The 24,068-nt window shown below is 43.2% G+C and overlaps 1 protein-coding gene and 1 non-coding gene across 2 annotated transcripts; both read left to right on the top strand.

The window, feature by feature from the left end:
• The first annotated feature begins 2,254 nt into the window (after nt 1-2,254).
• Nucleotides 2,255-23,107, top strand: LRRC31 (leucine rich repeat containing 31). Its single transcript, XM_036447015.1, has 10 exons — nt 2,255-2,318; nt 3,891-4,139; nt 8,543-8,677; nt 11,523-11,690; nt 12,945-13,112; nt 13,347-13,514; nt 14,509-14,676; nt 16,554-16,721; nt 20,458-20,625; nt 22,564-23,107. The coding sequence occupies exons 2-10, from the start codon at nt 3,950-3,952 to the stop codon at nt 22,893-22,895; spliced, it is 1,665 nt and encodes a 554-aa protein (XP_036302908.1). The 5' UTR covers nt 2,255-2,318; nt 3,891-3,949; the 3' UTR covers nt 22,896-23,107.
• On the top strand, nt 8,742-8,848 carry LOC118724985. Its single transcript, XR_004989753.1, has one exon. It is a non-coding gene; the product is annotated as a U6 spliceosomal RNA (small nuclear RNA).
• Nucleotides 23,108-24,068: the final 961 nt, after the last annotated feature.

Here is a 24,068-nt window from a genome sequence, read left to right as displayed (position 1 = left end):
CCGTTTAACTCACCCTCATGCTGTAGATTCCAAAATCGTGTTGGCATCTATCTAGTTCTCTTTGTCATTGCAGGTTAACGAAGTGTTTTTTTAATCCCTTAATTATTGTTTAAATAGATTCAAAAGGAGTGGGCATATTCACCTGTGTTGTCCCTTTATGAGAAGTTCTGTTATTCTTTTAATAAATACCCTTTCCTGCTTATTATACTGAGCATTATAGTGTCAATGGAAATGGAAGGAATAGTTCTACAATACGTAATGCATTCCCAAGGCAACAGTTCTGGATAGGGCTGAACCAAGCCCCCCAGACATGTAACTTGAGACACTGAATGCCCATGGACACAGACAATAGTGCGGTGAAGGTTGGGGAGAGGTAGGGGGGGTCAGTGGGGGAAATGGGACAAATGTAATACTTTCCACAATAAAGATACATTTTTTAAAAACACTGAATGCCACGAGGGGCTTTAGAACAAAGTGCCTGGATTAAGTCGTTTCTATTACCTAGGAGATTCATACTTATTAAAACCTACTTAGACATGTTTAAGCATGGATTTTTTTTTTTTAAACCACGCTTGTGTATACATAAAAGAAAAACTAAAAGCAGAAACCGATTAAGGTATTCCTAAAACCTCTTTGCATTTAGAGCCCTGGTCCTCTGAATCACTTTATATACTTTGACATACGTGTTTTTATGTGGTGTTTCGTTTTTTTAAAGGCATAACAATTTTACCACCTTAACCATTTTCTAAATGCACAGTTCTTAGTCATCTTTAAGTGTACATTCACATTATTGTGCAACAAATCTCCAGAAACTGAAACTGTGTACCCATGAAACAACTCACCCTGTCTCCTAGCCCCGCCCCCAGCCCCACCCCCAGTGCCTGCCAACCACCACCCTGCTTTCTGTTTCTGAGTTTGACTACTTTAGATACCGCTTAGCAGTGGGATCAGACAGTATTTGTCCTTTTGTGACTGGCTTATTTCGCTTGGCATAATGTCCTCACGGTTCATTCATGCAGTGTGTGCAGGGCTTCCCATTTATTTATTTATTTATTTATTTATTTATTTATTAAATATATTTTATTGATTTTTTACAGAGAGAAAGGAGAGAGATCTAGAGAGCTAGAAACGTCGATGAGAGAGAAACATCGACCAGCTGCCTCTTGCACACCCCCCATCGGGGATGTGCCCGCAACCAAGGTACATGCCCTTGACCGGAATCGAACCTGGGACCTTTCAGTCCGCAGACCGACGCTCTACCACTGAGCCAAACCGGTTTCGGCCGGACTTCCCTTTTAATGATGTTTTGTGGGGAAAGCAAAGTGCATTTCCCTTTTACAGCCAACACTGACAATATGATTCGCTCCGAAAGAGGATAAAAATTTTTTAAGTGTCTGTTAAGCCCAAACCTAAGGCTGGAAAAGAAAGGAAAGGGAGTCTCGCTTTTTCAAAAATCAATAAGTTAAAAACCACTTACATGCCAGAAATAGTTTATTGTCCTTGGCGTTTCATGACAGATAACCTTACCTACTGATAGTACTGTAAATATTGAAAGTAATTGCTCAACTAACATTGTGAAGTTGAATTGAAACGCCAGCCACTGGTTTTTCCGAAGGGCTCTTGAGCCAATGCTTCTGATCCTGGGGCAGGAGACAAAACCCCGGGATGTAGCCGTTGTGTCCTGGTGCTTATGTTGTGATCTGCAAATCCCCCCACATTCAGTTTTCAGGGCTTACCTTCACCAAGGGGAAGAGAAGAGGTGTGTGTGTGAGCCAATCTTAAAGCTTGAATTAGTATGGGAAGCCTGAGTACTTGTTGAAATTTGTATACAAAGAGCAATCTCCTAAACATGTTTTGGAAACAATTTTTTTTTGTTAAGTGTGAGCATGGTGCCCTCCTATACTGCTTACTAAGAACTTTGCTGATGCTTTTGCCCCTGTGCTCTCACACCTGCCTTCCTCATCCTTGCTTCTTTTCTAACTTCCTCTTAAGCCTCTCTTGTATTTCTCTCCTCTCTGCCTCCCCAGGCTGCCCACTGTTGTTTGGTTTCCTCTTCTGACCCCTGGAGTCCTGTGCAGTTTCTTGCCCTCCCTGGCTGCCCCGCCCTTCCCATGCTGCCCCACAGTGGACTCTGTGCCTCACGGCCGGGTGGGGTTCCACTTGGGTAAATTACCACATCCTGGAGCACCGTCCAGCGGTGTTTCCTTAAGACGTTGGACTCAGAGGCAGTGCATTTAGGGGGTGAGGGTGGGATGGCTCTCCAGAGAATGGCTGTGTATGTCTCCAAAAGGTGAAATTGAGTGAAGATGACCCTGGAGGTAAGTCTTGGTTTGGGGCAAAAGAAGGGTGATGATGGAATCACAATGGGGGAGCTGGGGCTGTAGGTTGTGGCTGGATCATGAGCTGAAGGTTTTCCTTTCTCCCTCCCTCCCTCCTTTCTCTCCCTCCCTTCCTTCCTTCCTTCCTTCCTTCCTTCCTTCCTTCCTTCCTTCCTTCCTTCCTTCCTTCCTTCCTTCCTTCCCCCTGAGACTCTGGTAGCTGTGGGGCAACTTTCCAACCTATTGCTGTGTCCTCCTGGGTAAACCTGGGCTGAGTGGACCCTGATCTAGATAATTTGGAAAGGAAATGTAAAAAGAAACCGGTGCCCATTTGTGACTTCCCACAGGACTCTGTGGGACATCCATCCCCCAGATGTGAAGGTGGGTCCTGCAAGGTCTTTTTTAGGAGTCCCTGTGTAAAGCGTTTCTTGAACCGTTCTGAAACATAATCTTACAGAAAAGTACCTCCCATATAGCAAGAAAGTCACGAACATTTGAAGAATGTAAGACTATTGGGCCCTGGCCCAAGAACAGGATCAAAATTCTATTAACAGAATTTGAAATTCCACTTACAGGCTTATCCCTTTAGTTTAAGTCTTCAACCTTTCTTTAAAATGCAAGCAAATCCCAGGAGGAGTAACAGAGTGACCCTCATGAATCGTCAGCCTTACATTACACCAGACCCTCTGCTGCTCCCTTAAAACTAGAATTCACTCCGGGAGCCAAGCACTAGATTCTGCATGCCTACAAGTAGGTGAGCCTGCTGTTTGTTTGTTTGTTTGTTTGTTTGTTTTCCTGCCTAGGATACTTTGCCTTCTCTTTTCTTTTCAGCTAATTCCTAGTTCTTAAACCCAGGCAATGTCACTCACTGCTCCAAGTCTGTTCTCCAAAGCAGGCTTAGTCCAACTGTGGGGTCTCTGACTATTTGGGTTTCTCCTCGCTGATGGCCCTTCTCCCAGTGTCAGCATTGGCACACAAGTCTATCTTCCCACCAGGTCACACGTGAGCTGTGTCTCCTTCTTCATTGACTCTCTTGAGTCTCAAATAATATCTGGCCCATAGTAGGCTCTGTTTAGGGAATGGATGAATTCTTTACTGCCAAGGTGTTTTAATGGGTATGTGCTACAAGGCTGGAGTAGAGACAGTAAAAATGCCAAGAGAAAGAGAAGCAGTGTGCAAAGAGGGGGCTGGGGACACTGAAGGCCAACCAGTTCCTCTGGGTGACAGCTTTATGAAGGTCCAGGCAGCTTAATGGCGTGCAACATCATCCTTCACTAACTTTCTTGGAAGGTAACGACATCTGACTGCTGAACTTTAAAATCTATTGACACATTTGATGCACTTGCCAAAGTGGTGTTCAATGATTCGCATTTGACACAGTAAAACAAGGCAATGTTGAAAACTCTGGATTGACATTTGCTACCATCTGTTGGTTCCCGGACCCTGGATTACATCATTCTTATTTTTATGTTAAACATACCAGTAATAAAATCAGAAGGAAAGGGAGAAATAAAAGCCTGTGTAGGGAAGTTCTCATTCCACCCAGACTTGACAGTCCTATTTTCTTCTCAGAAATCCTAGAAAACAGAGAACAAGAAGTCTTGTTGAGAAAGACGTCCTTCAACTTGACCATGAGTCAAACGAGGAAGAAAAGTTCCTCAGATGGAGAAACCAAGCCCCGGACTTCATTTGTCAGCAAATTCCTCAGGGGCTCAAAACTCAGGTCCTCCAAAGCGGAGAGCAGAAACGAGAGCAATGACCTTAAAACAACTGATTCCCAGACCAGCGATGAGCCACAGAAAACTGCCACTTTAGACACCGGTAAACCCCTGACTGCTGTCAGTTCTTTCCTTCTTAGAATAATGTCTTCCCCTGGAGATCATTGGGTTAAACTAAACCTAATATGAGTCTCTGTCTAAACATTTATTACTTAGAGGCCCGGTGCACAAAATTCATGCATGGGCAGGGTCCCTAGGCCTGGCCAGCAATCAGGGACAATCTGGGCCTTCTGACTGCTGCTGGCAGGGCCTCCCTTCATTCCGCACCACCCCCGGTGGTCAGCGCACATCATAGTGAGCGATAGGTCTTCCAGTTCATCTCCCACAGGGATAATTTGCATATTAGGCATATATATATGTTACTTAAATACTTTAAATACTTTGCTAATTTTACTTTTAAATTATCAAAAATACTATAATACTACAGAAAGGTGTAGAGAAAAATACCTGATTTCCTTTCATTTTCACGCAAATGGTCATTTTTCAAGATTCTTTTCAGTCTTTTGTTCACATGTGAGCATTTATGGTCATCAGAAACCATTCATTGACTTCCTACTATGTGCCTGCCACTGTATTTTGTAAGTGCTCAAAATACCGTCATGAAAAGCAGGACCTTATGTAAACAAGGAACCAAATGCAGATGCAATTTCAGTGTTGATAAAGGATATGAAGAAAAGCAAAGCAGGCCAAGTAGAGAAGGATGGGATGGAAGTGCTCTGTTAGACAGGATTAGAGAAAAGGAGTCTCTCATTTGGTGGCATTGGAGCAGAGATCTAAATAAAGTCAGGTATGTAGAATGAATGATAAAACCAGCCACACAGATAAATATGGGAATAGCTTTCCAGGCAAAGGGAACTGTAAATGCAAAGGCCCAAGGTGGGACTGAGCCCGGAGTGTTTGAGAGGGAGCCAGGAAGTCCAGGATGCTGACTCATAGGGTGATAGATGGTGAGAGGGAGAGGAGGAGAGACAAGTCAGTGAGGTAGCTGGGGGCTAGAACAGGTAGCTCTTGCAGTTATAATAGCCTACAAATCCCTCTTGAGTTGAATGAAGCAGTGATCCTACTTCTGAAATATATTATTATACTGCTGAATTCCTACATTGCTTCATGATATTCCTATACATAATTTCAACAGCTGCATAATATTCCATTACATTCATATGCTATAATTACTTAACCAATTCCTTTTCTTTTTCTTTTTCTTTTTTTTTACGCCTCAGTGATTATCTTTGGCTTTCCCTCTCCCATATTCCCTACTTTATGGAATTTCAGCTTTTTTTTTAAAGTATAAATTTCAAGAACCAAAATTATATATTCAAGGGTTATGAAAATAAATATCGCCAACTCTCTCTCCAAAGTCAGAATCATATTATTTGGCAATATGATTGCCACCAATTTATTATCCATTAGGTTAAATGAATTTTAAAAGCATTTTAAATTTTTTATACAAACATATACAGAAGTAGAGAGAACAGTATGAGTCTCCATGATCACCTCTCTAACAATTATCAGCTGATGGCCAATCTTGTTTCATTTATTCCTATTCTCACTTCCATCAAATACCATGTGTAGAAATTTTTTAAACACAAAAAATTTAAAACATACAGAATTGGCTTTGGAGCAGACTGTTCTGGGTTCAAATTCTGACTAGGCTACTTAGTAATTACCAGAGTCTCAATTTTCAAAATCTATGAAATGGTATGACTGTGACTATTTCCTTTAAGTTTAGGCAAAATGTTCTGTGCTCACTGGCATGTAAAAGGGAGTCCCTCCCCATTTCTCATCCACAGCTCTCTTCATTGCCACCCAAATTTAGGGTTGCCATGTAAAATAAGTGCAATCGTTGGAATACACTTTTACTAAATGATCCTGTTTCCCTGAAGTCTAAATTTAATTGGACATGCTGCTTTTGTTTTCCTAAATCTGGCAACCCTACCCAAAATACCTTGGGTCCAAGTGCCATGATAAAAATTGAAGGACTGAGTAAAGAGGTAAAATGGTGGAAGGGGCTGCCTCCTACTGGTGGAATGTGACAACAGCAACCATGCCAGCAATGCTGTATACCCTACAGGTGGCTTTCTTTAAAATAGCCAAGTCAGTTTATTTTGTTTATTAGATTCCACATGTAAGTGAGATCATGTGATACTTGTCTTTCTCTGACTGGCTTACTATGAACACAGACAATAACGCAGGAAGGCCTGGGGGTGCGGGAGCAGAGTAGAGGGGATCAGTGGGGATCTGTAATACTTTCAACAATAAAGATACATATTTTAAAAAGCAAAAACAAAATAAACAAAAACACAACACACTGACAATTATCATTGGACAGGAAAACAGCCACAGGAACATAGAAATCTTTTAAATTAAAAACTTAAATAAAAATAGCAAGCCAGCCAAAACCGGTTTGGCTCAGTGGTAGAGCGTCGGCCTGCAGACTGAAAGGTCCCGGGTTCGATTCCGGTCAAGGGCATGTACATTGGTTGCGGGCACATCCCCGGTTGGGGATGTGCAAGAGGCAGCTGGTCAATGTTTCTCTCTCATCAACATTTCTAGCTCTCTATCTCTCTCCCTTCCTCTCTGTAAAATATCAATTAAAAAAAAATAAAATAAAAATAAAAATAGCAAGCCACAAGACACCCTGTGGAAGAGAGATGAAGTTTTCAATACCCTTGCTAACATTTTAGTCTAAATTTATTATTACTGTAATCCTGCTATCTTTTAATTTTCACTGGTACCAATATACGTATATGTATATATAGTATTCACCTATGTTGTTTTATACTTTTTTGGTCAGGGTTAGTAGAATATTTCTGCACATTCATAACTTATATCTTCTTATTGGATTCCAGTCTACTGTGTGTGTGTGTGTGTGTGTGTGTGTGTGTGTTTAAATATATTTTTATTGATTTCAGAGAGGAAGGAAAAGGGAGAGATAGAAACCTCAATGATGAGAGAGAATCATTGATCAGCTGCCTCCTGCACACCCCACACTGGGAATCTAGCCCACAATCCGGGCCTGTGCCCTGATCAGAAACTGAACTGTGTGACCTCCAGGTCCATAGGCTGATGCTCAACCACTGAGCCACAGTGGCTGGGCTCTTGGTGTACGTTTTAAATTGTACACTGCCACTGACAAACCTCTTTAAAGTCACTGTCAGTACATGCATATTTATTTTCCCTTACCAACGTATAATGTGTTTTACATATATTTTAAATGCTGGCACGTGCGATAAGTAAAGCACTAGTACATAATAGGTACTCAGTAAAATTACAGCATTTTTTTTATTACTTTAGTGAGATCACATTAGCATCCTGTATAATAATCCTATATAATAAAAGGCTAATATGCAAATTTACCAAATGGTGGAACAACTGGTCCCTATGATGTGCACTGACCACCAGGGGACAGACGCTCAATGCAGGAGCTGCCCCTGGTGGTCAGTGCGCTCCCACAGAGGGAGTGCCACTCAGCCAGAAGCCAGACTCAAGGCTGACAAGTGCAGCAGTCAGCAGCACTAAGGATGTCCAACTGCTGGCTTAGGCCCGCTCCCCCTAAGCCACATGTGTCAAACACAAGGCCCGCGGGCCAAATCCGTCCCGCCAGGCCTTGCAATGTGGCCCACACTGCGCTGTCATCACTGCACTCCGCTGCGTTTCCATCACAATGACAGTTTATGACTGTTTAGTAAACCATTCGGCCCGCGATTTAGGCTGGATTTTAGATTTTGGCCCCTTCTCTGATTGAGTTCGACACCCCTAAGCCATCAGTCGGACATCCCCTGAGGGCTCCTGGACTGTGAGAGGGTGCAGGCCGGGCTGAGGGGACCCCCCCTCCAGTGCACGAATTTCATGCACAAGGCCTCTAGTAGTGTTATAATAGAGGAGTTTGGTGAGGTGCCTCCTAAGTAGTTCCTAACAACAAGGACAAAAGAGGCTTTCTGAATGTGTTCTCCAGCAGGAGCTCAGAATATCCAAAAGCTTCCAGCAGGCACTAGCTCTCAGGCTTCCTCAGTTGAACGGTGGAGGAAATGAGCAGCAGCTGCTTCTTTCACTCCCACTCTGCAGCCATCTGAAACTCACCAGTGGTGATCACAAGGTCTCCCCTTCTTCACCTGCTTGGTTAGGAGGCAAACACCTGTGCTTAGCCCAGCAGTTGCATTCGCCAGAGCTCTCTGTCCTGGTTCCAGCCCTGCTCAATCGCCTCACACTTTGCTAACAAGCTTACCTCATCTTCAGGAGCACAGCTCTGTCTCTGCGCTGAGAAGCCCAGGTCAGGCCATGAAAGAAAAGCCACCAAGGCAGGAACAGAGGTTTTTTTTCCTGGCAAATGCTTCATCAGGTTTCACCAGGGACCAGTTCAGGAATTATTGCCTGCCTTTTCACTTGGTGTATTGTGATCATTATGCATCATTAACAGCAAATTCTTCTTTTATTCTTATCACGTAGGCACGCCTCTCACCTCAGAAATGGAACCGGGATGCAGGGTGGAGCGGTTCCTGCAGAAGCTGGGCAAAAAGGCTGAGGACGCGTGTCTAGATCTGAGTAACTGCGGGCTCACGACCGCGGACGTGAGGGAGACGGGTCGGTATGCGGGTGACTTGGCACTGACGGGAACGAGGGGCTGTGGGTGGAAAGGAGCAGGCAGGTGCTCGCTTCGGCAGCACGTACACTAAACTTGGAACGACACAGAGAAGATTAGCATGGCCCCTGCCCAAGGATGACATGCAAATTCCTGAAGCGTTCCATATTTTTATAGAATCAGGGGCATAGAAGGAGAGTGGACTGACAGTTCTTGGGGGAAAAGGGATGTGAGGGGTGCGGGAAGAGACTGGACAAAAATCATACACCTATGGATGAGGACAGTGGGGCAGAGGGGGGGGGATTAAGAGCAGAGGATGAGGTGGGAACCGGGTGGAGGGGAGCTATGGGTGGAAAAAGAGGAACAACTGTAATAATCTGAACAATAAAGATTTATTTAAAAAAGAAGAAGAAGAAGAAAGAAAGAAAGAAAAAGAAATGAGCAGGCAAAATACACTCATTAGTCACTTGCTAACCCAAGGTCTGAGGGTGGCCCCAGATTACTCAGAAACAGCAGCTGCACTGCTAATTTAAAGGGGAAAAAAAAAAAAGTTAATGTATCCTTTCTCAAGCTTCAAAGATTTCAGTGGAGGAAGTTCATTTGTTTGTTTTTCCTGAGCAATTTTACCTCCCTACTGATTGCCTCTGGCCCCCTGCAAAACATCTGTTCTTATACAGGATATAAACCCATCAGACTCAGACTAAAACAGAGCCTTCTTGGGAATTTAAAGGGGTACTGTGCTATTTGGTTGTCTGTGGAGTGAAAAGTACAACTGCCAGCAATTATTGCATATATATATATATATATATATATATATATATATATATATATATATATATATATTTCTAATTGTCTAAAGTTTTACATGTCTCCTTTGTTTATATTGTTTTGTACACAAAGTATTGCTACCCTTTATTATACCTAAGCAGGAGTGTAATTGTGAAGAACCCTGTGCCCACACCACCATCACCACTTTTCCCCCCTCTTATGGCCAGATACCTTAAATTAAGCCTTTAATCAAATTAGATGCATCAAAGATACCAACAGAGATGAATCAAAGAACTGCGTTGTGAACGAGGAGTCCCTGGCTGTTTTAATGAAAACCCAGGCCGTTATGACTTGGACAGTGCTCTGGAAGGGAGCCCTAACCATGCCCGTGGGTGTCCAATGCCCGCGTGTCAAGATCACTTGTGGAGCCAGAAATGCAGGCACTTGAGTCCAACCCAAACCCACTGAATGGCATCTCTGGTTTTATTTATTTTTTTTCCATTCTAATATGTTCAATAGACTTAGGCTTTATAAATTTAGGATCATTGTGAACATGCTTTTTGGGGAAAAAATGTATTTTTGTTGATTTCAGAGAGGAAGAAAGAGATAGAAACATCAATGGTGACAACTAAATCATTGGCTGCCTCCTGCATGCCCAACACCAGGGATTGAACCCACTACCCGGGCATGTGCCCTGACCTAGAATCAAACCATAATCTCCTGGTTTGGAGGTCAATGCTCAACCACGGGGCCACGCCAGCCAGCTGAACATGCTTTCCATGCTGGTGAGAGGAAAACAATTTTCCACTCTAACCATGGCCTCAGCATTCGGGAAAGCTGGGCTTGTGTGCCAGTAATGCAGAAGCTCAGCTTGCTGTTTCTGACTGCTGCCTCCACTTTAACATTCAAGACACGTTTAAAAGCAAAGATGCTTTACCGCCTCTGTTGGCATTTCCCCTCAGAAGTCTTGTTGTTGGGTCAGGAGATACGATGGCCTTGGAGGGTCCTTTTCCCAGAGAGCGATGTCACTTTTTTTTTTCTTTAAATGTACCTTATTGATTTTTTATGGAGAAGAAGGGAAAGGGATAGAGAGTTAGAAACATTGATCAGCTGCCTCCTGCACACCCCCTACTGGGGATGTGCCTGCAACCAAGGTACATGCCCTTGACCGGAATCGAACCTGGGACCCTTCAGTCCACAGGCTGACACTCTATCCACTGAGCCAAACTGGTTTCAGCTCAACTTCACTTTTAATGAGCAGTAGCAGAGACTCAGAGAACATTCTCATCAGGCTGTGTGCCAGTCTAAGTCTCCATATGTTAGTCCGTTTATGTATTACAGCAGCTTTTTAAGGGGTGATGCCCAGGTAACCAAGATTTTAAAAAAAAGAAAGAAAGAAAACGTAAGAGGCACCTGTAACCTCAGCAATCCTACCCCAGAGAGCCGTCCCCAGGCCATCAGCCTGAAGGAATAATAGGATGACTGACTGATGGATGTCAGAGTGTTTTGCAAAGTACAAGGACCAGTGCACACTTCACAAGGGTGGCAACAGTAGAATTACCTTTTCCTCCGCAGTAGTAAAGATCCTATGAAATCCTATAGAGACACCACTGTACTTTCTTTCTAAAAAAAATTTTTTTTATTGATTTCAGAGAGGAAGGGAGAGTGAGAGATAGAAACATCAAGGATGAGCGAGAATCATTGATCAGCTGCCTCATGCATGCCCCCTACTGGGGATTGAGCCCGAAAGCTGGGCACGTGTCCCTGATTGGTAATCAAACTATGATCTCCTGGTTCATAGATGGATGCTAAACCACTGAGCCGCCCCGGCTGGACACCACTGCATTTTCAGAGTGAAATTATTTGGCAAAAATAGAAAACATCCCAAGAAATAGAAAATGTAAACATCATAATCTCTCTAATTGCAGGGCTGGGAGACCCCAGAGAGAGCCACATGCCCTCGTCCCCTTATTCTCTGACAGTACCAACCTATGTTCTGTGCGTACAGGCAATGGAGCCTACTGACTGCACATCACGACTTACTTATGCCAATCTGTATGTTCTTTTGTTCACGTCTAGTCACTTTGCTGCCTTTCCTCCCGGACCTAGAAACACTGGACCTTTCCTGGAATGATTTTGTGGGTGGAACCCTCCACTCAATCATGGAGCAAATGCATCTTGTCAGCAAGTTAAAAAGCCTGAGGCTGGGGAGTTGCAGGCTTACCACAGAGGATGTCCGAGCGCTGGGTATGATGAACGCTTCTCGTAAAAGACTTCACTTACACACCTTGGCAGCCCGGCCCTCAAGGGTGAATTATCTGGGTCCGCACACCCTCGGTGCTCACGGAAAGTGTGCTGGGCCTGAGGCGATGTGCGTGATGCCTGTGGTGTTGAGCACTAGCATGACTTCTAAAGAGCCACGTAGCCTTACCTGGCACTGTGCTCATTCCTGGGACAGAGAAGGAAACAAGGCTGACCAGGTACCTACTCCTATGGGGTTTAAATGCAGATCGTTCTAAAACCGGCTCACTTTGGGTCTCTTACCTCATCTGTAAAATGGAGTTGAGTAGATAACGATTAGATTCTTCTCCAACTCCAAAATAATTTCTTCTATTTTTCTACCTCTATTTATATTTATTTATTTATTTATTTATTTTATTTTTTTACAGAGAGGAAGGGATAGAGAGTTCAGGGCAGTGAAAATCATCCAAAGGTCCACCCTCCTCCCCCGCTTCCCCTGATCTCTCCCAGCCTCCACGCTATAGCCAGAGGGAGCTTCCCTGAGTGAAGTGGTTTCAGAAATGTCATTGCACCCCTTTCTCCTTGTGAGCTGTTAGTGCCTGACGCTTTGTTATTGGTTCTTCTCTGCCGTGGTCGGTTCCATTGTATGTGACACTGTTGACGTCAAAGTGAGATTTCCCCCTTGGGGGCCAGTGCCTGGCTTTGTCTCACTTCTACCACCCGTCTCAGCATTGCTGCTCCCAGAGAGGGTGGGTGAGAGAAAGTCAACTGCTGCTCTTGAGTCACATGCGGCTCTTTGGCCCCTTGAGTTTTTAGCAAAGGCTTAGGAGTACCCTAATTAAGTTAACCTATATAGTTTAAGTTTTAAAAAAATTGGCTCTCCAAAGAAATTTCAGTCGTTGTACTGTTGATATTTGGCTCTGTTGACTAATGAGTTTGCCGACCACTGGTCTAGTACACGTTTACTACCACAAAAAAAAAAATCTCAGTAAGAAATACCTTATGAACAGGTGAATTTTTAAAAAAGCAACCTGTGCTCCTCAGCATGGCTGCAGAGCTTTGGAGGGAGCAGTAGTCGGTGCCTGTAAATATGGAAGCTCCCCCTGCTGGGAGACGGCGGGAACTGTGTCCCCTTCTCTGTTACTGGTCACCTAACCAGTGACACCTGACTTGGCTTCCACAACCATAAATAATGGGATTTTCAAGTGCATTCTCTGCTTTGCAGACCTAGTGATCAATCTCCGGGCCCCTCTGTGACAGGAGCAGCACTGAAAGCGCTACCTGACCTTGAGGAGCTGACTTTGTCCTGGAACAGTAAAGTGGGAGGAAATCTGCCTCTGGTCCTCCACAAGTTCCCGGCCGGGAGCAAGATCCGAACGCTGGAGCTGGTGGACTGCGCCCTCACCTCTGAAGACGGGGCATTTGTGGGTAAGTGGAGTTTGGAAGAGTTCTTTCCAAAAATTAAAATTAAAATGTGAAGATGCCCATAATGGAGTAGCTTGGAAGTCCAAGTTGGCTGTTTTCTCTTTACCCTGAATTGCAAGGTGGCTCACTCCATCCCTGGGTTCCCAGGAGGCTGCGTTCCCCGCCTGCCCACCCCAACTCCCACCCCTGCGTGTTCACTGAGTGGCCCTTTTTTTGTTTGGATTTCCTTCCTTCCAGGTCAGTTGCTACCTCTGCTGCCAAGTCTTGAAGTACTTGATCTTTCCATGAACAGAAACATTGGCGGCAGTCTGAACAACATTGCTCAGGGGTTAAAAAGTGCCTCAAATCTGAAAGTACTGAAGTTACAGTCATGTGGGTTATCCCAAAAGAGTGTCAAACTATTGGGTAAGTAAGCAGTGTCTGGAGTTCATATACATAATTTTATGTGGTTTTTTTTTTTTTAATGTGTGTGTATCATTTTATTTTATATTTAACTTTTTTAAACTATTAGGAAAAATAAACTGTAAACAGTGGTTATGTTGAGGAATAAGGTTATGGGTCATCTAAATCTTAAATGTTTTATGTACTTTCTTTTACCGGAAGAATATGCTTTCATGATTACAAAAATAACCTTTTTAGATGGCTGAATCTGAAAAAGCCAGTCTGTTTTAGGTTGGAGATAGATATAGGTCAAAATAAAAGTTTCTGGCCGAAACCGGTTTGGATCAATGGATAGAGCGTTGGCCTGAGGACTGAAAGGTCCCAGGTTCGATTCCGGTCAAGGGCATGTACCTTGGTTGCGGGCACATCCCCAGTAGGGGGTATGCAGGAGGCAGCTGATCGATTATTCTTTCTCATCAATGTTTCTAACTCTCTATCCCTCTCTCTTCCTCTCTGTAAAAAAATTAATAAAATATATTTTAAAAAAATTTTTAGTTTCTGTGCTATTAAATAAAGCACTTCATTTTCTTTTGCTTTTGAAACTGCAAGCATTATTTTATGCTCAGTAGTGAGAAGGAATTGGTACTGATAAAAAGAATGGCTTCAGTGGTATCCATAGTTAAAAGTCATTACCCTGTATAGAGCCTCCACAATAAAGGAGAATGTGAAATGCAACTGTGTTTTCCCTTCAACTTACAACTTCTCACTGGCAGTTTGAGTAAATCTAGAACTCTGTGAAAACGCCAAAGCAGGAAAACCATGAATGGCAGAACCATTGTGTTTGAGGTCATTGTCAAATCCAAAGAGGGCTAGGTAGTAGGGAGTCTACAGTCTACAGTTATTCCCCTGTTTTGGCACTTTTCTGGGTGTATTTTTTTAGTCTCCTGTGCCCTCCACTGCTCCATGCCTGCCTACCGCCTTGTAATATGTCAGATTGAGAGTCTTACTTTCTCTGTAGATGCTGCTTTTAGATACTTGAGTGAGCTGCGGAAACTCGACCTTTCCTGCAACAAGGGGCTGGGCGGAGGTTTTGAAGACTCACCAGCTCAGGTGGCCACGCTGGAGCGCCTGGAAGTCCTCGACCTGCACCAGTGCTCACTGACAGCAGGCGACGTGGTGTCGCTGAGTAAGTGTGGGGGTTAGAGCCAAGGATATTGAATCCTTGGCATATGCTTAGAAATGTGACAATGTTGAGATATACCCTTAAACTTACTACTGATGAAGCTCCTGGGAGGCTCAAATCATCAAAGTTCTGTGGATGCCCCAATATAGTATTTATTAAGTGCCCAATAAGTGTTAGCGAGTCTAAAGTCCTCCTATACACGTCAGTAAATGATGGTGATGGCACGTGAAGGAGAGCACTTCGGGTTTGTGGTTGCTGTTTAGAAATAAACCTGTTCATTAGATTCCGCCTGTGAGTGAGACCATGTGATACTGATCTTTCTCTGACGGGCTTATCACATGATCTCACTCATATGCGGAATCTAATGAACAAAACAATCTGGTGAACAAGATAGATCCAGAGACACAGAAGCATGGAGCATATTGTTCAGTCTTAGGGAGAGGGCAAGGGGATAGGTAGGAAGAGATCAACCAAAGAGCATAACCCAAGGACACAGACAATAGGACAATCAGGTGATGACGGTCTCCTGGGGCAGGAGATGGTGAGGGTTGGGGGGAGGCAGGGCTGGGCCAGAAGGGGTCAATGGGGGATAAAAGGGGACGTCTGTAATATTTCCAACAATAAAGGTTTTTCAAAAATAAAGTAAGTAAGTGGAACAAAAAAAGAAACAAATCTGTTGATGTCACCTGGCTTATTATAGAGGGGGATGAAGAGAGAAAGCCCAAAGGAAGGGTGTTGAGGCTTTCAGACTAACAAGTAAATTAAGTCACTTAGATACAAACGAAGGTAGAGAAAAAGTCGGGGGGGGGGGTGGGGGGAGGGCGGTGCATAGCAGGTGTACACTTCACATAGGTACTATGCTTACTTTCTACTCCAGACACAGTCCTGTTATTACTACAAGTTGTAATGTATCTATGCAGTTTCCCATAGCAAACAGCAAGCACAACCTTGAGATTACATGTTCTATTCTATCTGACACCACAATAAACCTTCAAAATACATCCAGAATATCATCGTGGTTCACCATCTAGACCTCTATCACCCTGCTTCAGCTCATCCCACGAATCCAAATGGCCACCCTCTTCCTCTTTCTCTCCCCCTCTCCTCGCTGACCCTATTCCAGCCACTCCTTCACGCTGCTCCTCAGGCTCACCAGCCAAGCTCCATCCCTAGGCCTTTGCCCTGGAGCCCTCTTCAGGTCATGGGCTCCTCCGGGGCAGGGTGTATCTCCTTCAGCATCTCCTCTTTGCTCATACCCAGTAAATGTTTGGCCCCAGTAAATGTTTGTTGTATATGCAATTAAATAAATGAATGGCTCAATGGACACGAATAAAAGAACTTTTTAGTTGTTTTTTAGTACCGTTTGGAGAGGAAAACAGTAAAATAGGTTTCGAGGTCTAACATCTACCTTTTAGAACTGCTTGGATATTTCTTAGGCTCTTATCCCTCAGTTTTGGAAAATGAGGTCAAGGCTTGGAGATTTTAAAGTCACAGAACAAACCCCTTTTGGGGCTCCAGCTAGAGCTGTATGCGGTCTAACCATCCCTCTGTTGATGAGTGTCATACCTGGGGGAGATACTCCTGAGTTCGCAGTCCATCAGATTCTAAATAATACATTGCCCTCAGTATACTGAGTAACATAAATATCACATCTCAGCTTGTTGCCCAGAGGAAGATTAAACTGCTAGACGGCCTGAATTGTTACCACTAACAAGTGGCAGAGCCCAGGCCGAATACTGGGAAGAGTGGCTGGTTCCTGTGGTGTGTAAGTGTGTAAGGGAAGGCGGGGCTTGCCAATCAAAGAGATTGTGGGAACCAAACACCCAGAAGGCTCTTCGTGGGACGGTGCCTAAATCATGTCACTGTTGCTATTTGAACAGCCCAGGTTATCCCTTTGCTCTCGAGTCTTCATGAGTTGGATTTATCTGCCAACAAAGAGATGGGCAGCTCTTCTGAAAACCTCCTCAGCAGGCTCCGATTTTTACCAGCACTGAAGTCACTACTCATCAGCCGCTGTGCTTTGCAGAGGGAGGCTTTTACTGCCTTTGGTAAGAAAATTCCCCAGGAAGCACGGTATTAATAACACCTGTGTGTAGGGAGAGGGGTGAGGGGTAGGAGGGGGGTGGGGGTGGGGGTGGAGGAGCGCTCCCTTTCCCTACCCATGAATTTCATTATTCTAAGACTCAGCCATAAGCAAAGGTGTGACATGCTAATTTGTCTTTTTTTTTTTTTTTTTTTTTTTTTTCATGAACTATGCTTTCTTAAAAGTGACCTTCTGAAGGCACATAAATGACTCTGGCATTGGCACATTTAATCTTTAAAATTTTAAGTCTGTGTAACCAACTCTGGAGGTCCATGTCCACAGTAACTTGTCATTTCAAAGAAGCGCCAGTATAAACAGAGAGTGCAGTCTGATGGGGAAAGGAAAGCAATTACTAGGCTCTCAGCCTAGCTGACGGTCTAGAGCTCCCTGTTCCCTGGAATTGCCTACCCCCCCCCCTCCCGCCGCCCCCAATTCTTTTCTCAGGAGCTCTGATTTCAGGTCTCAGTGGAAATACCCCCTTCTAAGACAGCCCCACTAAATCTACATTATGAAGCCCCTGGATCTTCTTTGTGGTCTTTGTCAGAATTAATCATTATATATTTATTTGTTTGGTTTGTTAATGTCCACATTTCTCTCAGATTTTTAAAAAATATATTTTACTGATTTTTTACAGAGAGGAAGAGAGAGGGATAGAGAGTTAGAAACATCGATGTGAGAGAAACATCAATCAGCTACTTCTTGCACATCCACTACTGGGGATGTGCCCACAACCCTTGACCAGAATTGAACCTGGGACCTTTCAGTCCGCAGGCTGAAGCTCTATCCACTGAACCAAACCGGTTTCGGCTTCTCTCAGATTTTAACATTGAGGGCAAGATTTGTGTTTATTCTTCGCTGCATACTGAAAGCATGTTTTAGACATTTTTACATATTAAGTAAGTAGATAGATCAATTTAAGGCCTCCATAATCCCCCCAATGGTTAGGTAAGACTGTGTGTACATATAAACCCACCACATTTCACTGTTCAGAAAAAGTTCCACAAAAAATAAATTTTTGTACAACATGATATTCCAAAAATATACTTCCTAAATATAGTTCAGATTCAAAATTTAAATTTTTTTGACATTGTAGATATGTAATAAGTGTTTGTTGAATTGCATTGCTTTTTAAAAAACTTTATTTTGGAATAATTATAACAGGAAGTTGCAAAAAAATAGACTGACTGACTGTGTATCCTTTCCACTTGCCCCAGTGGTAACATTTTATATAATGTAGAAAAATAGCAAAACCAGGTAATTGATATGGGTATAATATATTCACTATACTATAGACTTTATTCATTTTCACTATTGTTTTACATGCATACATTTCTTTGTGTGAGTGTATAGTTCTATGCCATTTTATCCCATATATAGATTTGTGTCCTAGCTCCACAGCAAGACATCACCACAAAGGTACTCCTTTGTACTACTCACCCCCCATATATTTATACACACACCTCCCTCTCTCTCTCAGTCTGCTCTTCTCACTGTCCCCTGGCAATCACTAGCATGTTCTTCATCTGTATAGTTTTGCCACTGTGAGAATGATATATAAATGGAATCATATAGTGAATAACCTTTTTAATATATATATATATATATATGTGTGTGTGTGTGTGTGTGTGTATATATATATTATTTTTTAATTTTTTAATTTTTTATTTTTTATTGATTTCAGAGAAGGGAGAGGGAGGGAAAAAGAGAAACATCAATGATGAGAGAGAATCATTGATCGGATGCCTCCCACTGGGGATTGAGCCTGCAACCTGGGCATGTGCCCTTGACTGGAATCGAAATCTGGGACACTTCAGTCTGCAGGCCGATATTCTATTCACTGAGCCAAACCAGTTAGGGCTAGTGTATAACCTTTTTGAGATTGACTTCACTAAGCATAATTCCACCAGCCAGCATGGCTCAAATGGTTGAGCATCGATCTATGGACCAGGAGATTACGGTTCGAGTCCCCAGTGAGGGGCATGCAAGAGGCAGCCAATCAATGAATGATTCTCTCTCATCATCGATGCTTCATCTCTCTCTCCCTTCCTCTCTGAAATAAAAATAAGTAAAAAAGCATAATTCCCTTGAGATTCATCAGATTGTTGCATATATCAATATTTTTTCTCTTTTTTTTGCTGAATAGAATTCCATTATAAAGATGTATCAGTGTTTATGTAACCATTCCAAAATTTAATTTTTTTATATTTTGTTTTTAATGCTACAAAGTCAATGGATCATAATCAAGTAGATACTATAATAAACTATTTCATATGAATCTATCATTCAATCTTAAACTCAGCCTGAATTAAGAAGTAAATCAACTAGTATATATTTCTCTGTATCACGTTTAGAAGAAAAAAGTTCCATTTCTTATTGAGAGGTCTCTGTACCAGATGACAGGCAGGGTTTTCTTATTTGATATTATAAAAGAATGCACATTTTCCCTTTGAATATATTTTAATTTTTTTAAGAGAGAGGCAGAAGGAAAGAAGTTTAAAGTATAATTAATGACGCACCTTAAAAATTAATTGTTCTGGCTGATTTTAATGTTAGGGAAAATTGAGAATTAAATAGAAAGTTCTTTTAATTTCCTTTAAAAATCTTTCCTAATACATCACTTCCCTTCTTTATCTCTGTAACTACAGTTAAGCAAGCACAGATACATTTTGGAGTTGCAGAGTCCTAGGGAGGTTTGGCCCTGTTTCAGGATTTCAGAAGTGACTGCATGATTGGTGGGATATGTAAGCCCAGCGCACACTTTGGAAATCTTGACCAGCCTGTGAGCCTACCTCTCTGCCTCTTTCTTCATCTTTTTTGATGTTGTTAATCCTCACACAAGGATATTTATTCAATTACTTTTTAGAGAGAGTGGAGAGAATACACCACTCTCTCTAAAAAGTAATTTAGAGGAGGGGAGAGAGAGAAACACCAATGTGAGAGAGACATATCAATTGGTTGCCTCCCACACTCAGCCACCTGGGGCCTGTGAACAAACCTGCAGCCCTGGCATGCCCTTGAATGAGAATGGGTGTGGGGGCTGATGCTCTACCAGTGAGCCACACCAGCCAGAGCTATTTCTTCTTCTTAAATGTGAAGGAAAAGAAGGGGATTCCAGGTAATAGTAAATTCAACTTAATTCGGTTCTACTTTTCTACAGTTTCCAACATTTCTCCCCAATAAAAATAGACAACATAAATTGAGGCCATGAATTTCAGGCAGGAGTGAGCAATTTCTACAACTTTCTGAACCTCGGTTATGTTCATACTAGAGGCCCATTGCATGAAGAGATTCCTGCAATAGGCCTTCCTTTCTCTGGCTGCTGGCACCGGTTTTTCTCCGGCATGCGGGACCCAGGCCTTCAGTCTTTGCTCCAGGCAGAGTGCGGTTCCTGTAGCTCCCTCCACCACCACCCCCACCCTCCCCTTCATAGCAGGCATCCTGCCCTGCCCAGCCACTCTATGTGCCTGCATGTGTGCTGCCCAGAGGCCCAGAGTGGCTAGGGGCGGGGCCACCACCATCTTTTGTTGGGTCCATTTGCATACTCACTCCTGATTGGCTGGTGGGTGTAGCAAAGTGACTGTCAATTTGCATGTTTCTCTTTTATTAATGTAGATGTTGCCCTAGCCTTGTTTCCTCAAAGTGAAGGCTTATGACCTCTAAAAGAAACCTAAATTATTGCTCTTCTTATTGCTCTCATTTAGCTGAAGCCTCCATTCACCTCCCTGCCCTGGAAGTACTCAACCTTTCTTGGAATAAGTGTGTCGGTGGCAACCTGAAGCTGCTTCTGGAAACACTGAAGCTTTCCACATGCCTCCAAGTGCTGAGGCTGAGCAGTTGTTCCCTGGTGACCGAGGACGTGGCTCTCCTGGGTTTGTATCTCTGGGTTCTGAAGCAGTCCAGGCAGGCAGAGCCCGTTGTTCCCGCCCAACCAATGCAGGGGGAGGGAGGTGCAGAAGGCAGCGAGGCCTGGAGCCCTCTTTGCAGCTTCCCTTCTCCTGACACCTGTTCGGGAGTGAACTGCTTAAAACAAATAAGGGAGATTCGAAAACCAAAAGAAACAGTGGAGGGGAATTTAGTATTTGGGATCTGAGGAACTGGTAACTCAGGAAGATAGACATAGAAGTGGTGGTGGGAGGTTTCTGCCAGGCGACTAGCTCCACATATTGCCATACTTGAGCGCCTTGGTGTTCTTAACGAGCTCCGCGTTAACTGAACTTGAGTCATCTGCATTCTGCCTTTACAAATGTTGCCCTAGCCACATGGTACCTGCGCTATGACTTAATTTTTTCTTTATGTTGACTCTTTAACTTAAAAGCTTTTATTTAAACAGGAAAGTGATCATCATAACTGAAATACAGGTATCATTTCTCACTGGTAGACGTCACTAGACTGTTGCCAGCTGAAGTAGGGGACTAGATGAGACATGTTAAGTGTAATGAACATAACTGTTCAGGCTGAATGATGGGGGCACAGGTTCACTCTCCTGTCAACTTTTTGTATGTTTCAAAAAATTTTCTCCATAATAGGAAATATTATCAAGAGAAAAAGCATGCACATTGTCTTACTTAGGCCTTGCGAATATGCTGAGTAATAGGCTGAAAGGCTGAAAGAAAGAACACACATGGACATCTAGGGACTGAGGGCAGCTGTTGAGTGTACGGACTGCTAACCTCTCAAGGGCACTCTGGAATCAAAACTCGTCGCAAGTGAAAGTAATGGGAATGGAGTATCCGGCTGGGTCTGGAAGCCATAACATATAAGAAATGATTGAAAAACCAAGGCACGTTTAGTCTTAACGGAGGAAAATTTGAGGGAACTTGACTGTCGTCCAACACAGCAGGGCTAACACAAGGAAGGAGCTGGGGTTTCAGGCAAGCCAAGGCAAGCAATGGGGGAATCACCAGGAGGTAGACCAGGGTCCCAAAGGAAGGGCTTCCTCCTGCTGAGAGCTGCTCCACCCTCTTGAGACGACCTGAAAGGGTGCTGCAGGCAGACTCGGGCACCATAGAGAAGCTGGGAAAGGGATCCTTCACTGATCATTGATCTGGAGGTTGAATCCTCAAGGAGACCTCCAAGGTCCCTTATAACTCTGAGATTTTACACCACTCATTTCATTTCTATAATCCATTTCGACTTTTGACTAAAAAGGAAAGCATGTACTATTAGCCTTGGGTGTCTCCCCTACCTTTTCTTACAGAAGTGTGTTATTTTCTCTTAGCTTCATCATTATTATTTATTAAGTGTCTTTGTAGGTTGTACTGTGATGCATGCTACTCAAAGAAAAATGGTTCTGTGATTAGATATCTCTCAGTTGGATTAGAAATTATCCAGGTATATTTTGCACATGGAAAGAGCTCGGTTAAATAATTGTTGACTGAAGAATGAATGAGAAGTGAACAACTAAATAGTATTAAACAGCAAGAAGATTATTTACTAATAGTCCTCAGTTCAAGCCAATGATCCATTGTTCCTCACATTTAATTAGAGAAAGCTTGCAGGAAGAGCTGGGACCTCAGTGAAGTAAAGAGCAGGAATTTGACTATATATATTTTTTTTCTTTGGGTAGGGATGTGGAAAAAGAAAAAAAAATCAATTTTCATGTACTTGGGATGCACAGAGTGGAAATTTGTTACTAAAGTAATTTCAGATGCTCTAAATAAAATAGCTAGCTAATAAAAAATCATTACTAATGTTCAATCTTGTCATTACCAGTCTGGGGCTATTGCCTTGTGTTTATTGGAAGTGGGAAACAGCCATGACAGAAAATATTCTTGTATTTTGGCAATTAAAGTGATTTTGTTTTTCAGCATCGGTAATACACACAGGTCATCTGACCAGGCTGCGGAAGCTTGACCTGAGCTATAATGACAGCATCTGTGATGCAGGATGGGCCATCTTCTGCCAAAACGTGTGGCTCCTCAAAGAGTTAACGGAGCTGGATATTAGCCTTCGGCCATCAACTTTTCGGGATTGTGGACGATGGTTTAGACACTTGTTATGTGCTGTGACCAGACTTCCGGAGATCACTGAAATAGGAATGAAAAGATGGATCCTCCCACCTTCACTGGAGGAAGAACTAAAATGTTTGTACCAAGATCGCAGCAGCAGCATTCACTTTGACCATGGCGGGTGTCAGTAAACTGGTTTCCCAAGGTCACATATATGATTCCATGTGTATAACATTCTTGAAATAACAAAGTTATAGAGAGAACAGCTCAGGGATTGAGAGAGAGGTAGGTGGTAGATGTGACTAAAAGGAATAATACAGTAAAGACCTGTGGTGATGGAACAATTTTGTATCTTGATTGTGGTGGTGGCTACATGAAGCTACATGAGACAAAACTGCATTGACCCCCACACACAGATACACACAAATGAGTGTATGTGTAACTGATGGAATCTGAATAAGTTCTCTTGATGGTACCAATGTAGATTTTCTGATTTTGTCATTGTATTCTAGTTATGCAAGATGCCAACACTAAGGGAGGGTAAAGAGTACATGGGCCTCTCTGTACATTTCTTTGGAGTTTCCTATCCTAGATAATAAATGCCTAATATGCTAAGTGTCCATTTGTTCATTCAATCAATCAAAGCACAATATATGATAGGCTATGGCAGTTCAACTATTTGCTATGATGTGCACTGACCACCAGGGGGCAGACTTTCCAACTGGTAGGTCAGCTTGCTGCTGGGGTCTGGCTGATCAGGACTGAGCAAGACCAGCCAGACACACCCTGGAATCCCCCCTGCAATCCTTCACTGGCTGGTCAACCTCCCATGTTCCTCCCAAGCCCCAATTAGGAACCAGTGGAGTCCCTTGACTGGGTCTCTTGCAATCCCGGCTGAGGAACACCCCTTCTTCCCCTCCCCTCCCCTCCCCCAGCCCCAAATGCACAAATTTTGTGCACGGGCCTCTAGTGAATATGTAATTATTTCAAAACTAAAAGTTTGTCTTTTATTAATTTTTGGTCGAGAATATGTTTGTATATTTTCAGGAAACAACTCTGAGACCATGTGGATTCTGGCAACAGAGAGGAATTGACAGGACTACTCCAACCATGAAGACAGAAGAGAAGCAGTCCAGAGATGGGAGTCATTGACGCCGCCTTGCCATAATAACAGTCAGCAGCTGTGTGTCACTGCAGGTTGCCCAGGACCAAACCAGAGAGGGTTGGATCTGCATTACTACCATTTGCCCACCATCTAGAACTGAAATATCATTGCTGACATGTACACATAAGGAACTGTTTGACATTGAAATTGGGTCTCCAAAGAACTGGTGGCCCAGAAAGAAACTCACTACAGACTGATT

Source organism: Pipistrellus kuhlii, unplaced genomic scaffold (genome assembly GCF_014108245.1).
Source record: "Pipistrellus kuhlii isolate mPipKuh1 unplaced genomic scaffold, mPipKuh1.p scaffold_m20_p_2, whole genome shotgun sequence".
NCBI lineage: Eukaryota > Metazoa > Chordata > Mammalia > Chiroptera > Vespertilionidae > Pipistrellus > Pipistrellus kuhlii.
Note: the sequence above shows the minus strand (reverse complement) of the source record. Positions and strands in the feature narration are given on the sequence as shown.